Source organism: Solanum lycopersicum, chromosome 4 (assembly GCF_036512215.1).
Source record: "Solanum lycopersicum chromosome 4, SLM_r2.1".
NCBI classification, from domain to species: domain Eukaryota; kingdom Viridiplantae; phylum Streptophyta; class Magnoliopsida; order Solanales; family Solanaceae; genus Solanum; species Solanum lycopersicum.
Window position 1 is genome coordinate 1385998 of NC_090803.1, and position 17823 is coordinate 1403820.

At 33.4% G+C, this 17823-nt stretch overlaps 3 protein-coding genes across 5 annotated transcripts; 1 reads left to right on the forward strand and 2 right to left on the reverse strand.

The window, feature by feature from the left end:
* Positions 1–2025: 2025 nt before the first annotated feature.
* On the forward strand, positions 2026–7203 carry NRC4a (leucine-rich repeat receptor NRC4a). The gene is given in 3 exon segments (NM_001372087.1): positions 2026–2596; positions 4543–6741; positions 6882–7203. Coding segments are annotated over 2 exon segments (2610 nt in total). The 5' UTR covers positions 2026–2158; the 3' UTR covers positions 6715–6741; positions 6882–7203.
* Positions 7204–7505: 302 nt separating this feature from the next.
* Positions 7506–12843, reverse strand: LOC101263204 (putative late blight resistance protein homolog R1A-10). 3 transcript variants are annotated; one of them, XM_069296896.1, is made up of 3 exons: positions 12156–12843; positions 7830–10367; positions 7506–7717 (listed from the first exon to the last, which is right to left on the reverse strand). In XM_069296896.1, the coding sequence occupies exons 1-3, from the start codon at positions 12247–12249 to the stop codon at positions 7698–7700; spliced, it is 2652 nt and encodes an 883-aa protein (XP_069152997.1). In that variant the 5' UTR covers positions 12250–12843; the 3' UTR covers positions 7506–7697. The 3 variants fall into 3 exon arrangements, with proteins under 3 accessions (XP_069152997.1, XP_069152998.1, XP_010319426.2); XM_069296897.1 differs by lacking the exon at positions 12156–12843 and adding an exon at positions 11559–12148; XM_010321124.2 differs by lacking the exon at positions 12156–12843 and having other exon boundaries at positions 7830–10502.
* A 1573-nt stretch (positions 12844–14416) lies between these two features.
* Positions 14417–17484, reverse strand: LOC104646743 (putative late blight resistance protein homolog R1A-3). The gene is made up of 2 exons (XM_010321125.4): positions 14761–17484; positions 14417–14649 (listed from the first exon to the last, which is right to left on the reverse strand). The coding sequence occupies exons 1-2, from the start codon at positions 17408–17410 to the stop codon at positions 14630–14632; spliced, it is 2670 nt and encodes an 889-aa protein (XP_010319427.2). The 5' UTR covers positions 17411–17484; the 3' UTR covers positions 14417–14629.
* Between the last annotated feature and the right edge of the window lie 339 nt (positions 17485–17823).

Genomic DNA, 17823 nt, shown 5'->3' on the forward strand with positions numbered 1-17823 from the left:
TTTTACAAATAATATAATTAAAAAATACATATTAAAATATTAGTCAAAATTTTTATAATTTGACTCTAAAAATAGAATTTCATAACAAACAATTTCGAACGAAAGGAGTATTCAAGAACCATTTATTACTCCATGTAACAACTCCAACTTTTTTTTTTGTTTTCCCACTGACAGTTTGTTAACTACCATAAAAACATATATATATATATATATATGTTCACTATTTTGAAGTTTGATTTTAATTATTTTGTGATATGATAAATTGTTAATCTTAGATTAGTAAATTTTAACTAATATATATTCATATAATAGAATATTATAATTTCGACAATTCAAAAAATATCTCTATCGAAACAACATAGTAACACATTAGACATGTAGAAATGTATATTCAAAAGAAAGTAGAAATAAATTATGTTATTTATACAATTATATACTTTGGTATGATATTTGATGTTTATGTATTAACTATATATAAACTTATATGTAATTATATACTTGTATTAAATTGAGTAAGTAGACACATGATTTCTATGTTGCATAATACACGTAGAGCACCACGTATGATACAAATTATCATATAGAATGTCATTTGGGACGCAACAATGGACGTAGGTTGTGGAATATGGGTGCTTAAGCACCCATTGCTTTTTGTGATAAACACTATTATTTGTGTACAATTTCTAACAATTTATTCAAATATATTAACTAAGCACATGCTCTATATAACAATTTTAAAATTAAAAATAATTGAGCATCCATGATAGAAAGTTTTTGGATCCATCGTACTGAAAAAAAATATATAGTTATTTATTTAATTTTATATAAATTTAAATATTTATTCAAAAATATTCAAAATTAAAAAAATATAAATATAAAATTAAACTAAATTAAATATCATATTTACGTAACATGTACCTTCACCAACTACAATAAATTCATTCTTCAACCTATTCACATGTCACTCTATAAAATATCTACTTGGAATCTATTATTTTGGCAATGAGTCATGAGTAGAATAGGAAAGGACATGTATATTTTATTTTTATTTCCACGTAATTATGCCATTTTCATATTAAAATTTAATATCAAATTTTATTTATAGAAATATAAATTTATGACATTCAATAAAAATGAAAAATTATTTATTACTCTGACTCTCATTACTCAAAGAAAGGACGTGTGTTTGCAGTTATGTGTAGACATTTGAAATGAATAAAAAAGGACATAATGATGTGAAGACTCATCGCTATTAAAAAAAAAAAAAAACAAAGACTTAAAAATAAGTCGGTCAACTTATTAAGCGTTTGGACATATAATTTTATCTCGTGATTTAAAATTAATATTTAGATAAGTGATTTTTATATCAAACGGTGAAATTCTAATTTTTTAAAACAAATTAATTTGCAAATTTCATATTTTTAAAATACAAAAAAAACAAGTTCATATTTTATAAAAGAAAAATTTCATCATTTTATATTGTGTATATTTTTTGCTTGAGTATCAAAAAGATGATGAAATATTCATAAAATATGAACATAATGATATAATTGCTAATAATATTGATCATGTTTCATTTTATTAAAGAGTAGTATACTACCACTCAAGTATATATATATATATATATATATACTTCGACTCTATTTTAATTTATACGACATCTTTTATGTTTTGAGAGTTAAATAGTTTAAATTGATTGAAAATTTACACATGAAATTTTTATTTATTTTAAATAAACATTATATATTTGTAAACTACGTAAAAAGTATTATGAGTCACAATAAATTATAATTCAAAATATTTATAAAATCTATAAAAGTTTACGATAAAAATAAAACTTATTTAACTCTTAAAATTCGAAAGATGACATATAAAACGGGATGAAGATAGTATAAATTTACGTCAAAATTAATGGATGCTCCCTTGTTGGTTCCTCATGGGTCCGCCCCTGTCTGTCTATTTGCATTTAAAATAAGAACACAGAACAAAGACTTAAAAAAACAAAAAATTCAGTCAACTTACATTATTTTAGAATAAGAATATTACAAAATAAAAACTCATAATTCTTTTTCCCCATTATATAACAGCTGTGGTGATGTGAAAGAAGTCATTACAAAAAATTTGTTGAAAAAAAAAGGAGAAATTTTTTTTTGTAATAATGGCAGATGCAGTGGTGAATTTTCTGGTAGAGAATTTGTTACAGCTATTAGTTGAAAATGTGAAGCTAATTGGAAGTGCAAAAGGAGAATTGGAAAATCTACTGAAAATTTCTCAACAACTGAAAGGATTTTTAGATGATGCTGCAAAGTATGGACACACAAATAGTGAGCAGTGGAAAGTTTTGGTGGAACAAATACATAAAACAGTGTACAGAGCTGAGGATGCAATTGATAAGTTTCTGGTTCAAGCAAAGTTGCATCAAGATAAAAATATAGCAGAAAGGACATTTGATTGGCTAGGCAATCAGATTAAAGTTAGAAATTTTGCAGCTGATATCAAAGGAATACATGATCAAATCAAAGACATTCGTAACAACAATCAAGCACTTCAGGCAACCCCTGTTCTTGAACTACCTAAAAAAGGGGAAGTAACTCAGGTATTGTTCGAATTTCTTGTAACAGCTAAGCTAATTAGTGGCCTAAAGTCAAAATTTGGTATCCATAAATTGATTTTGGGATGAAGATGGGGTTTGGGGTCGGGGGTGTCAAATTGGGATAAAAAAAAAGAAAATATTTAAAATTATTTCTTTTTACTTAGTTGATGATCATTATTGAGTTTTTACTTTATTCTTTAATAATGTAAGAAGGAAAAAGGCTTAAATATGTAATTGAACTCTCAGCATAAAAGTGTCATTCATGCCATCAGTTAAAAGTTTGGCTCATTTATGTTATTATCATTAAAAAAAAACTTATTCATGTCATTATTTTTTTAACGGTGGTTTTGCAAAACCATTTTTGATACGTGGCAAATTATATCAATTTTTTTTAATAAAAGAAATCATAATTCTGAAGAAAAAAAATGAATTAAATTTTTTTATTAAATAAAAATTAATGACATGGTCGAATTATAATTGACCGCGTCATCAACTTATTTAATACAAAAAATAAAAATTCTGAATTATTTTTCTTTTTGATTTTTTTATTAAAAAATTGATGACACGTGTCAAAAATGGTTTTGTAAAATCATTGTTAAAAAATGATGGTATGAATGTGTCTTTACTTTAACAGTGGCATAAATGAGTCAAACTTTTAACTAATGTCATAAATGAGCCTGAAAGTTTAATGACATATTTGAGTTTTTTCCCAAGTAAGAATGTTTATTTTTATTATAAGAAATAAGTGTGAATGGAAAAAGAGAAAAAAGTAAGATTTTTTTAAAAAACTAATATTTGTTTGTGGCTATATTATAGTTTAAAACTATATTTTGTATTACCAAAAAAAAAACTATATTTTGTTGTTATATTTTAATTTAATTTTGTATTAGTAAAAAAAAAGGGTAGTTATAATAACTTTTATAAGAAAATTAGAAAAATATAAATTTAAATTAGTAATTGAATCAAAGAAGTAAAAAAAATCATGTGAGAAAGACCAAATAAATTCATACAATTAAATATAATTTTTTTAAAAAAAAAAATCACTTATTTTAGAAGAAAATGGTATAATGATATGAGCTATGAGAAGTATATTAGCCTTTTTTTTCTTTGTAATAATTAGGTTTAACATACTATATGAATGTATCTTTTAATTTGAACTCAACTTATATTAGTTTTTTTCAATTTTGAATCTACACAAATAAATTTTTATTTGTTGACTTTGCTCTTACGGTTAAAATGAAGTTATTTTTACCTTGTTGTTACTATATATATCACCCGTACTTCTCTATTAGATAGAAAACTCCAAATCAACTTAAAATATTCAATTTTAATTAAAACGACCCAATTTCTTAATTAATCCAAACCCAACCCACTAAAACAAATAAATTCATACCAAATTAAAATCTCAAATCTAAACAAATAAATTCATACCAAATTAAAATCTCAAATCTATTTCTCCATGGAGGAAGGAGAGGAAAAGTATTCGAGAGATGAGTTTAGAGTTTTAATTTTATATGAATTCATTTGGTGTAGTGGGTCGAGTTTTGGATTAAAAGAAAAAATTGGGTCATTCTAATCAAAATTGCGTACTTTTAATTGATTTGGGGTTTCCATCCGAGGGATAGAGGTGACAAGTATAACGCAAGGATTAAAACAACTTCGAAATAAACTAATAAACTGAAGTTAAGGGGGTGTTTTTGAACTTTTTCCCTTCTCATAATTATATTTCAATTGACAAAATAGCTAATCAATTTTATGCTTCCACTGTCTCAATTTATATAGTCATCTTTTTGGTCAGTTCGAAGAAGAATTACACGTTTTTATATTCGGTAATAATTTATCTTTTAATGTTTACATTAGCCTTGGTAAAATGTGACTTACTTTAGATGTCTAACTTGTGAAGATTAGCCATTCTGTTTTCTGATGTGATTCATTTACATGTTCAAAAGGGTCCTTCTTTGGAGAATGATGCTGTGGTCGGGTTTGATGACGAAGCTAACAAAGTGATCAAGCGACTTGTTGAAGGACCGTTGGATAGTGTCGATATTATCCCCGTGGTGGGGATGCCCGGACTTGGAAAAACTACACTGGCAAGAAAAATCTATAATGATCCTAAGCTTACATATGAATTTTACAGCATTGTTTGGGTTTACGTAGGTCAGGAATACAAAGCAAAGGATATTTATCTTAGGATTCTTAAGTTCTTCAAAAAAAACATAGAAGATCATCTCAATGATGATGTGGACACATTGGCTAAGGCAATAGGTGGATATATCAAGAAAGGAGGTAGATGTCTCATTGTTTTAGATGATGTGTGGGAGGACGATGTCATTGATCACGTGATGAAAGTTTTCGCAGAAAACAAAAAGGGTCATCGGATTATGATGACCACACGTGACACACGTCTTGGTTTCTTTGCCAATAAAGAACCTCATAAGCTGAAATTCTTGGAGACAGAAGAAAGTTTTGAGTTGTTGGTAATGAGAGTTTTTGGCAGGGGCGGGTGTCCAAATGAATTAGTGGTAACTGGGACAGAAATTGCAAGAAAATGTGGTGGAGTACCACTTGTAGTAGTGGTGATTGCAGGAGCATTAAGAGGTCGTTCGGACAAAAAGGATTGGGAAAGAGTTGAAAAAAGTGTGGTGCAATATCTTGGTGAGCATACCGAAGATAGCTGCCTGAAATATGTGAAGATGAGTTATGATTATTTGCCCCGAGAAGTGCAGATGTGCTTTTTGTATTGTGGTGTCTTTCCTCGAGGCTTTGATATCCCTTGTTGGAAGTTGATTCGTTTGTGGATAGCCGAGGGGTTGATAAAGCCGCAGCCTGAGTCCACTCTACAAGTAGAGGAGATAGCAGAGTTTTATTTGACAGACCTTCTCAACAGAAATTTAGTAATAATAATGCAAAAGAGGTCTGATGGTCAAATAAAAACATGTCGTCTTCACGACATGTTGTATCAGTTCTGCAAAAAGGAGGCTAGTAACAAATGGCTTTTTGAAGAACCTGATCAATCTAAACTGGATCCAGATACTTGCCGTCGCTTGTGTATTCAACCATCTAATCTGTCTGACTTTCTCTCCACAACACCTTTTGCAGAACATGTCAGATCTTTCTATTGTTTTTCCTCAAAACAAAAGCCAATCAACTTGTCTCCTAATGAAACCAAACTCATTCACAAAGCATTTCCACTTATGAGAGTCATGGATGTCGAATCTCTCAGATTTATTTTCTCCAAAGACTTCAAAAATTTGTTTCATTTGAGGTATATTGCTATCTCAGGTGACTTTAAGTCCCTCCCTCCTACCTTTGGTAAATTCTGGAATTTACAAACTCTAATACTTAATACAAGTACCTTAGAGCCCACTCTTGAAGTTAAAGCCGATATATGGAACTTGTTACAGTTGAGGCATCTCCACACCAACATACCTGCAAAATTGCCATCCCCGACTACCACGACAGGTAAACCTTCTTGTCTACAAACTCTTTCTATGGTTACACCAGAAAGTTGTGAGAAAGAAGTGCTAGCAAAGGCGTGTAATGTGAAAAAATTGAGCATTCGAGGGCAAATGGCGGCTTTTCTTGGTGCTTACAAGGGTGGTATCAACAATCTTAAAGAGCTACAGTGTCTGGAACATTTGAAATTGTTGAATGATGTTCTTTTCATGAATAAAGCACTTCACCTTCCATCAACGTTCTCCGAACTGGTACATACGGTGAAGAAGTTAACTCTGACAAACACAAGGTTTACTTGGAGTGAGGCGGAGAAATTGGGGACGTTGGAATCTCTTGAGGTCCTAAAGTTTAAAGAAAATGCATTCACGGGTGATTTCTGGGAGCCAAAGAGTGGATTTAGCGCACTCCAAGTCTTGTGGATTGAAAGGTCAGAATTAGAATCTTGGGAGGCTTCGGTTGTTAACTTCCCCGCACTTAGGCAACTGGTTCTTATCTCTTGTGATAAGCTTGATGCTGTGCCACTTGAGCTAGCTGATATACCCAGCCTTGTAGAGATGAGGCTGGATAACACAAGCAAAGCGGTGAAATCCGCAAAAAATGTTCGGGATAGCAAGACATCTAAAGGCATGAAACTCAAGCTAAGCATATACCCACCTGAAAATTAATCCAAGGTTTCACAGTGATATTGAAAGGTCAGTTGAAATTCACTAATAATCCTTACATTATGAATTGCAGTCTGCTCTTACGCGTGTGTATATATATGGCTCGACCATGATTTGGAGTAGAAAATACCATTTGCTTATTTCTAACATAATTTTCCTTCTTTCTGCAGGGGACGACTTGGACATCGAGCTTGCTGGAAGCCAGGGGTCATCAGACAAATAGCTAACTGGAGTATTGTCATTTTGAAATAAGCCTAGGTCTGCTGCAACTCGAGTTCCCCTTTATGTAGATTGTTTTTTCTTTTTTCTCCGTTGTGAAACTGTTTGCATCTTTCCTATTCTATTATCTTTGTAGTTGCGTAAAACTGTTGTTTGCATCTTTCCTATTCTGTAATCTTTGTATTTGCTTTGGTATGTTCGTGTAAAACTGTTGTTTTAATCCATCGTTGTTTTTGTTGAAAGACATGTTACTCTCAACAAAGGCCTTATTAACTTGGTATCTTAGCTTTCACATGAATTCTAATATTGGCCTGACATTATGTACAGCTATGGATAACTAATCTTACAGAAATCAGTTATAACTGCCTAACTGCTTTCACTATAGCTGTCTAACAGAATTAACGGATATACACGTGTCATAATCTTATCTACAGATCTGATATTTATTCAATATCGGATTGGCGGATAAGATTGCGCCACGTATTCCTATTTAGCCTTCCGTTAGAGTGAAGAGCATATATGCTCTCATTTTTGGACGGCATGGACATCAATTTCCCAAAAGTATGAACAACACGTCAACGAAAAACATGTATTATACATGAACTGAGGAAAACAGTGTGAAACCAGCAAATCTTACACTCCACAGGCAATGCATAGTAGATTGAACATGCTTATTTATTTCGAAAACAAAATAGAGATTACAGTACATCAATAGTTACCATTTACAAAATACAAAAACACAATTGGCCGCGATATTAGATGATCCCTCAAAATAAGCTTCCATTCCCTGCATAAGAAAGATAAAAAGTACAAGTCATCATCTTAATTTCAAGGAGGTAAAGATTTAATAAAAATGAGGTGAAGAATCGAAGAACTTTTCAGAGAGAATTATAACTTACTGTTGCTGTTACGGATGTAGACCTTAAGCATATTATTTCCCATGTCCTCTTGTTCTTGTTCGATATTTCTGGCAGAATCCTCAGAAGTAGCGCTGCAATCATGTAACTCAATCGATTCCAAAGTACAAATTTCCCCAAAATCTGTTGGAATTTCTTGCAGGTCCTCACATATCTTCAGAACAAGACGTTTTAGATTAGGGAAGTTATCACTGCTAGCTTCCCAACGCTTAAGATTTAGATCGCTCAGTAACAACAACTTCAAGCTTTTGAATATGACTTTATCGCTCATTATCCATACATCATCATCGGCTTCACAATATTTAAGTTTGAGCTCTTCAAGATTTGGCAACATGATAAAAGTTGATGATATCTCTTCCCAAATGAACTTACTACAAAAAGATAAAGTCAACCTCCTAACTGATGTTGGAAAAACAAATGTCTTGATGGGGTTTTCCCAACTACTGTTCCAGGAAAGCTTGAATGCCTCAAGTTTTCTCAAGCTCGACATATCCAAGAGACGATAGGAAATAATTTCTTCTTTAAATGTAATAGGTACATGAATGGTCAATATCTTTAGATTGGGAATGCTAGAAAAGACTTCATTTGTACAACTTGTGTAACAAAGACCGAAAAATTTCTCTAGATTTGGCATCACTGTCACAAGATTCTTATTTATTCTAGGACTTGGTAAATAAGTGTTTCTTCCTAAAGATATGTACTTCAAGTTCTTCAACAACCATATCTTCTTAGGTAAAGTCATTCCCGATACAGGACTACAGTTAGAAATAAGAGTTTGCAAATTCAGAAGCTCTGAGATTGATTCAGGAATATTCAAGCGTAAATGTTCAACATGGAGATATCTCAAATGAAATAACTTTGTAATCACAAGTGGAAATGAGTCGAACCGTAGCATTTCATCATGGATGATGACCAATACCCTGAGAAGGTTGAAACAAGGGAGAAATCCCAGTATTATAGGATCATAATCGATGAAGGGCAATTCACAAGGACTTGCAGTACAGGATTCAAATAGTAGACTAAGTGGATCAAAACAGTACATAGATCTGGTAACAGGGGGTAATTTCTCATTAGCATAATGATACTCTTGAATACTGAAGCGACGAACATTATGCTTTTCTGCTGGTGAAAAAGGAGCTCTCACAACATGTGTAAACTTTGTCATTTCAGCTTCTAACAAACAGAACTCACGCAGAAGATCATGTATTCCGCATACTTTTACCTCACCATTGAATCTCCTTTTTCTAGCCATTATCAAATTCCTGCTGATAAGATCCTCCAGATAATGTTCAGCCACTTCCTCCAAGCTTTCACGACATCCGGAAGACTTCCTTATGAAACCTTCTGCGATCCATAATTGGATCAATCTCCGAGTATCAACTTGAAAATCCTCTGGGAAATCCCCCATTGAAAGAAAGCATGGTTTGAGTCTATTAGGCAAGTGATGGTAACTCAAACCGAGAACGGCTAAACATTTATTTGGATTACTAGCAACGATTTGACTCAAGGTTTGGGCAACATACTTCCAATTAAATAATGTCCTGGGCACCGTTTTAGAAAGATGCCCTGCAATCACTGAAATTATTAAGGGAAGTCCTTGACATTTTCCTGCTATTGTTTTTCCAATTTCATCCAACTCGGGAGGATGATCGTGTTCTAGTCCAAACACCTTATCACGAAGTAACTTCCAACTGCTATCTAAATTTAAGAGGCTCATCGTATGAGGGCTACAAGTATCCGCATACATTGCTACATCAGTTTCCCTAGTAGTCAATAAGACTCGACTCCCATTGTTGCGATTAGGAAATATTTGTGATATGCTATCCCAAACATCCCTACTCCAAATATCATCAACAACAACAAGGTATCTTGGACCCTTTAGGTTCTTTTGCACCAGGTCAGCTAACTCGTTGTCTTCCATCTTATCATAATTTTTTGTGTTCACAATAACTCTTTGCTTTGAGATGCAATGTAAAGCTTCTAACAATACATTTCTATATCGAAACTCTTGAGAAATTGTAACCCAAACAAAAATGTCAAAGTGATACCTGATTGGAAGATGGTCATAAACTTTTTCAGCGAGTGTTGTTTTGCCAATGCCACCCATACCTGATATGGTGACAATGTCTAGATCCGACGTTGGTCCTCTCAATCGTTTATCTATTATCTTCAAGTCACCATCAAGTCCCTGAACGATATCATCTTTCATCTGATCTGACAACATTTGATCACTCCTGGAGGAAGCACCAATCAAGGAATCCCTGGTTAATTCAAGAATTTGATCAGCATCATGAGAAAGAATCTCCATCACTTGTTTCTTTGTCGTATCCATTTTTTCAACAACTGGTAGCATATCCTGGTGTTGTAAAATTCCAAATGTCCAGCTTAATTCTTCGATGACTTTAGAAATCTTCATTTCAACAACATCCTCTGCCTCGCTAACAACAACTCTAATATCTTCCTCCAAAGATTTGATTTCCTCATTGCTACTGTTTTCAAGAACATCTTGAAAATATTCAGCTGTAGCACGAAGAGAATCGAGCATTTCAGTAGTGTGATCATGAAAGAGTTCTGAAATATTTGGTTGATCAAGAGTTTGAAGAAGAGAAATTACAGCGGTATAAGCTGCCATCAAGTCAAGATATCAAATAATGTATTACTCTTTTGTATTTATAATAAAACTTCAATTAATTTCCAACACCATATTAATTGGTTGTGTGAAATCAGAAGAAGTAGGTGTAATATTAATGATGGGCAGTTGGGTGACTGATATAACAGGATAAAGTAGTCATATTGTAATGTTTTGGAATAGCAATACATAACTAAGTCAATGCCAGTTGGGTGTATGAAAACAGTTCTGTTGTCTATTTTCATTTGATTAATTCTTCTGCTTTTTTTTTTATCAGGATAAGGCACAAGCAACCCTCTAGTACCCCTCTAGACTATGATCGAAATCTCGGAGAGACACCTTAACTAAGCTAAGTAAATTTGAAAAGCATGTCAACGACGATCAGAAGCTAAATTACATACTGTTACTACCAAGTACCATCCATGAGAAATGTTATCATTATCATCACATAAAGCACTGTCCATCAACAAAAAACATGTATTATACATGAACAGAGGAAGACAGATTCAAAGTGTTAAACCAGCAATTCTTATACTCTATAGGCAATGCATAATAGATTGAACATCCTTATTTATTTCGAACTATCACACAGAAAACACAATTGACCGAGACATGTATTAAACATGCTTATTCCTAAAACATGAAATCAACAAAAACGATCAAAATATAAAAACAAAGATATTGTTAGGAAAACGCGGACAAGCACAAAAGTATATATGGTAAAAGTAATGGAAATAAAATGAGAAAATAACGACACCAAAAATTTTACGTGGAAACCCTTCTGAATAAGGGAAAAAACCACGGGCCAAGAGGAGCAACTGATATTACTATAGTAAGGAATTTTACACTGTGTAGTCACGAATACAACACTCAATGTGACTACTACACACTCAAAAGGAACAACACTCTTTTTGGTTTCCGTCTTACTAAAATATCGCTCACACTCTATTTTTCTTCACAGACTATTTTCTTATATAGTCTATGGAATACCTCACTTTGCTCTCAAAATGGTTTTTCTCTCTTACTTGGTGTGTTCTACAAATGAGCAAGAATGCTTTATTTATAGAAGGATAAAACCATACCTCAGAAGTAGTGCTACAATCATGTAACTCAATCGATTCCAAAGTACACATTTTCCCAAAATCTGTTGGAATTTCTTGCAGGTCCTCACATTTCTTTTGAACAAGGCGTTTTAGATTAGGGAAGTTATCACTACTAGCTTCCCAACGCATAAGATTTAGCTCGCTAGTAACAATAACTTCAAGCTTTTGAATATGTCTTTGTCACTCAATCTCTATACATAATCTTCGGCTCGACAACGTTTAAGTTTGAGCTCTTCAAGATTTGGCAACATGATAAAAGTTGATGATATCTCTTCCCAAATAAAGTTTCAACAGCTAGTTAAAGACAATCTTCTAAGTGATTCTGGAAAAACAAATATTTGTGATATGCTATCCCAAACATCCCTACTCCAAATATCATCAACAACAACAAGGTATCTTGGACCCTTTAGGTTCTTTTGCACCAGGTCAGCTAACTCGTTGTCTTCCATCTTATCATAATCTTTTGTGTTCACAATAACTCTTTGCTTTGAAATGCAATGTAAAGCTTCTCACAATACATTTCTATATCGAAATTCTTGAGATATTGTAACCCAAACAAAAATGTCAAAGTGATACCTGATTGGAAGATGGTCATAAACTTTTTCAGCGAGTGTTGTTTTGCCCTGATATGGTGACAATGTCTAGATCCGACGTTGGTCCTCTCAATCATTTATCTATTATCTTCAAGTCACCATCAAGTCCCTGCACGATATCATCTTTCAACTGATCTGACAGCATTGGATCACTCATAGAAGAAGCGCCAATCAAGAAATCTCCTGTTAATTCAAGAATTTGATCAGCATCATCATGAGAAAGAATCTCCATCACTTGTTTCTTTGTATTATCCATTTTTTCAACAACTGGTAGCATATCCTGGTGTTGTAAAATTCCAAATGTCCAGCTGTCGCCTTTGATGATTTCTGAAATATTTGTTTCAACAACATACTCCGCCTCACTAGCAACAACTATAATTTTTTCCTCCAAAGATTTGATTTTTTCAATGTCAATCCCACTCTTATAGCTAGATTTTTCAAGAACATTCAGAAAATACTCAGATGTGGCACGAAGAATCGAGCGTATCAGCAGTGTGACCATGAAAGAGTTCTGAAATATTTGGTTGATCAAGGGTTTGAAGTAGAGAAATTACAGCAGTATAAGCTGCCATCAAGTCAATACAGAGAGGAATTGGAACAAAAATAATTTTTGAACAAGTAGAGAGGATGTGATTCAAGAATCAAGATATCAAATGTTGTACTACTCTTTTGTATTTATAAAAATCTTATTGTATAACATCCTTTAATTTCAACCACCATCAGTAAATTATTTTGACTTACTAAGTCATTGTTTATTTAAAATGATTAGTGAGTTGGTATATAATAATGATGGCCTCTAGTTAATTTAAAAAGCACAAATTATTGTTTATTTGTTCTGATTAGATAAAATTACAACCACCTTTACAGTGTTCTAAAAGGTATTTTTCTTGACTCACCTACTACGGGCTTCAATCACGCCTAATGCTCAACGCTCGAGCTATTGATAACTTGATGAACATTTCTGATATCACGATGATGTTCTTATCCTTCTTCGCACATTGTATACCCCAAGGTCTGAATCTCCCCTCAAAAACGTGTAGAACATATATTTACAGTGTTAGGATTGACCATGGACCGGATGTCTAAGTAAAATCCAAAGCTGACTTAGATTGCTTGTTTTCAATTCCGCAATGTCCTGCTGTCCAATATAATATGCAGCTCATCTAGCACATTCTTAAGCATATCACAGTGGAGAAGAAAAAAGTTCCTGAGATTTGCAAAGTGAAATTTTGAAGCCTCTTAACACTCGAGGTCAGTCATTTCAATCCTGAGATAGAGATATATGTCAAATGAAATAGATGGTTTAAGTGCTTGGAGAAGGAAAATTTGAGGGATTCAATTTCCAAGACCTTGATCAGTGGAAATTCTTTCAGGATACGTTTTGACGTCAAGAGCAGACAACTCGCCTTGTTCCTCTTGTGTGAAAAAACATAAAAAAGGATCCAACATGTTCTGCATATGACTTTATGGAGAAAAGTTCAAACAGAGCAGACAATTCAATAAACAATCAACAAGAGGTATCTAGATACTATAACTTGATTACCATAAATAATCGACTGCTTCTAGGATACCGTTCCTTCTTGAACTTGTATTGACCTATTTTCAAGAGGTATTGAAAAAAGCATGTCAACGACGATCAGTTAAATGGGAAACTAGCCAACAGCATCTTAGCTTGAATGTAATAAAGACAAAAAAGATCACAGCTCATCTCGTCTCAACTACAAACAGTTACCAACTTGCGGGATGATTTAGGCACTGATGAGCCGCCTAACAAGCGAGCCACTAAGGTCTTCTTATTCAATCAGTGCAATTAATATAGTATGTTCTTGTTCAATTTCATTTCATCAAAGTTAACTAATCATGATCTTAGTTTGTTATGGAAACAAATTAACTTGTCCGTGATATCTTTCACTCTGGAGATGCTTAGCTTTACACCAGTTCGTACGTTTCTAGATATCTGCTTCGATGGAGGTTGAGAAAGAATTCATAACCAACGACAAACTTGGTTGAAAGCGCATGATATTTCTTAACATCAATTGTACACTATTAAAAAGAAGTCGAATTTCATAAAAAGTAAAAGAAATTCATTCATTGTCTACTTCTACCCTCTGACGTTCATTCAAATCAGAAGCTAGATTACTTACTGTTACTGCCATTCTTGAGAAAGACAATTGATATCCAGTATCTCAATTCACATAAAGCACCACCCATGAATGAAAACATGTTATAAATGAACAGAGAAAATAGATCCAAAATGTGAAACCAGTGGTTCTTGTATTGCATAGATATTACAGTACATCAATAGTTTCCATTTACAAAATACAAAAACACAATTGGCTGAAACATGTATTAACGTATTTATTATTCCTAAAACATGAATTTAACAAACAATCAGAATATAAAAACAAAATATGAACAGCAAGGTTCTGAATTCGGAAGATAGCGTTAGATGATCCCTCAAAAGAAGCTTCTATTCCCTGCATATGCAATATAAAAATTACTAGTCATCATCTTAATTTCAAAGAGGTAAGATTTAATAAAAATGAGGTGAAGAATCGAAGAACATTTCAGAGAGAATTATAACTTACTGTGGCTGTTATGAATGTAGACCTTAAGGATATTATTTTCCATGTCCTCTTGTTCTTGTTCGATATTTCTAGCAGAAACCTCAGAAGTAGCACTGCAATCATGTAACTCAATCGATTCCAAAGTACAAATTTCCCCAAAATCTGTTGGTATTTCTTGCAGGTCCGGACATTTCTTCAGAACAAGGCGTTTTAGATTAGGGAAGTTATCACTGCTAGCTTCCCAACGCTTAAGATTTAGATGGCTCAGTAACAACAACTTCAAGCTTTTGAATATGTCTTTATCGCTCATTATCCATGCATCATCATCGGCTCCACAATATTTAAGTTTGAGCTTTTCAAGATTTGGCAACATGATAAAAGTTGATGATATCTCTTCCCAAATGAACTTACTACAAAAAGTTAAAGTCAACCTCCTAAGTGATGTTGGAAAAACAAATGTCTTGATGGGGTTTTCCCAATTCTTGTCCCAGAAAAGCTTGAATGCCTCAAGTTTTATCAAGCTCGACATATCCAAGAAACGATAGGGAATAATTTCTTCTTTAAATGTCAAAGGTACATGAATGGTCAATATCTTTAGATTGGGAATGCTAGAAAAGACTTCATTTGTACAACTTGAGTAACAAAGACCGAAAAATTTCTCTAGATTTGGCATCACTGTCACAAGATTCTTATTTATTCTAGGACTTGGTAAGTAAGTGTTTCTCCCTAAAGATATGTACTTCAAGTTCTTCATCAACCATATCTTCTTAGGTAATGTCATTCTGAATAAAGGACTGCAGCTAGAAATAAGAGTTTGCAAATTCAGAAGCTCTGAGATTGATTCAGGAATATTCATGCTTAAACGTTCAACATGGAGATATCTCAAATGAAATAACTTTGTAATCACAAGTGGAAATGAGTCGAACCGTAGCATTTCATTATGGATGATGACCAATACCCTGAGGAGGTTGAAACGAGAGAGAAATCCAAGTATTATAGGATCATAATGGAAGACGGGCAATTTCCAAGGACTTGCAGTACGGGATTCAAATAGTAGACTAAGTGGATAAAAACAGTACATAGATCTGGTAACAGAGGGTAATTTCTTATTAGCATAATGATACTCTTGAATACTGAAGCGACGAACATTATGCCTTTTTGCTGGTGAAAAAGGAGCTCTCACAACATGTGTAAACTTTGTCATTTCAGCTTCTAACAAACAGAACTCACGCAGAAGATCATGTATTCCGCATACTTTTACCTCACCATTGAATCTCCTTTTTCTAGCCATTATCAAATTCCTGCTGATAAGATCCTCCAGATAATGTTCAGCCACTTCCTCCAAGCTTTCACGACATCCGGAAGACTTCCTTATGAAACCTTCTGCGATCCATAATTGGATCAATCTCCGAGTATCAACTTGAAAATCCTCTGGGAAATCCCCCATTGAAAGAAAGCATGGTTTGAGTCTATTAGGCAAGTGATGGTAACTCAAACCGAGAACGGCTAAACATTTATTTGGATTACTAGCAACGATTTGACTCAAGGTTTGGGCAACATACTTCCAATTAAATAATGTCCTGGGCACCGTTTTAGAAAGATGCCCTGCAATCACTGAAATTATTAAGGGAAGTCCTTGACATTTTCCTGCTATTGTTTTTCCAATTTCATCCAACTCGGGAGGATGATCGTGTTCTAGTCCAAACACCTTATCACGAAGTAACTTCCAACTGCTATCTAAATTTAAGAGGCTCATCGTATGAGGGCTACAAGTATCCGCATACATTGCTACATCAGTTTCCCTAGTAGTCAATAAGACTCGACTCCCATTGTTGCGATTAGGAAATATTTGTGATATGCTATCCCAAACATCCCTACTCCAAATATCATCAACAACAACAAGGTATCTTGGACCCTTTAGGTTCTTTTGCACCAGGTCAGCTAACTCGTTGTCTTCCATCTTATCATAATTTTTTGTGTTCACAATAACTCTTTGCTTTGAGATGCAATGTAAAGCTTCTAACAATACATTTCTATATCGAAACTCTTGAGAAATTGTAACCCAAACAAAAATGTCAAAGTGATACCTGATTGGAAGATGGTCATAAACTTTTTCAGCGAGTGTTGTTTTGCCAATGCCACCCATACCTGATATGGTGACAATGTCTAGATCCGACGTTGGTCCTCTCAATCGTTTATCTATTATCTTCAAGTCACCATCAAGTCCCTGAACGATATCATCTTTCATCTGATCTGACAACATTTGATCACTCCTGGAGGAAGCACCAATCAAGGAATCCCTGGTTAATTCAAGAATTTGATCAGCATCATGAGAAAGAATCTCCATCACTTGTTTCTTTGTCGTATCCATTTTTTCAACAACTGGTAGCATATCCTGGTGTTGTAAAATTCCAAATGTCCAGCTTAATTCTTCGATGACTTTAGAAATCTTCATTTCAACAACATCCTCTGCCTCGCTAACAACAACTCTAATATCTTCCTCCAAAGATTTGATTTCCTCATTGCTACTGTTTTCAAGAACATCTTGAAAATATTCAGCTGTAGCACGAAGAGAATCGAGCATTTCAGTAGTGTGATCATGAAAGAGTTCTGAAATATTTGGTTGATCAAGAGTTTGAAGAAGAGAAATTACAGCGGTATAAGCTGCCATCAAGTCAATATGGAGAGAAATTAAAACAAAAATACTTTTTGGATGTAATTCAAGATATTATATAACATCCTTTCATTAATTTCCAACACCATGTTAGTGGTTATTAATAACTTATTTTGATTTACTAAAATAAACTAAGTCAATGCCAGTTGGGTGCCTAAAATCAGATCTGTATTGACTGACTTAATAAAATAAAATAAGCTAATGCCAGTTTGATGCATGAAAACAGATCTGTGTCAACTTAGCTCCTACTCTTTTTGTTCCCTTGATGGCTCGGACTCGCTACTTTAGAATTGAAGGTGAAGGATGTTTACCATGCAAGAACCTTCCTCTGGTTTATTAATGTTTTCTTTCTTTTGATATAGACAATTTTATACTAAATTAAGAAAACACCATTTATTTTTTATTTGTTA

Excerpts from the sequence above, each read along its gene's own strand:
- LOC104646743 (XM_010321125.4), bottom strand. The coding sequence starts at position 17,410 with ATGGCAGCTTATACCGCTGTAATTTCTCTTCTTCAAACTCTTGATCAA. Across the intron at positions 14,650-14,760 it reads CTACATTCATAACAGCCACA|GGAATAGAAGCTTCTTTTGA; the intron begins GTAAGTTATAAT and ends TTGCATATGCAG.
- LOC101263204 (XM_010321124.2), bottom strand. The coding sequence starts at position 10,479 with ATGGCAGCTTATACCGCTGTAATTTCTCTTCTTCAAACTCTTGATCAA. Across the intron at positions 7,718-7,829 it reads CTACATCCGTAACAGCAACA|GGAATGGAAGCTTATTTTGA; the intron begins GTAAGTTATAAT and ends TTTCTTATGCAG.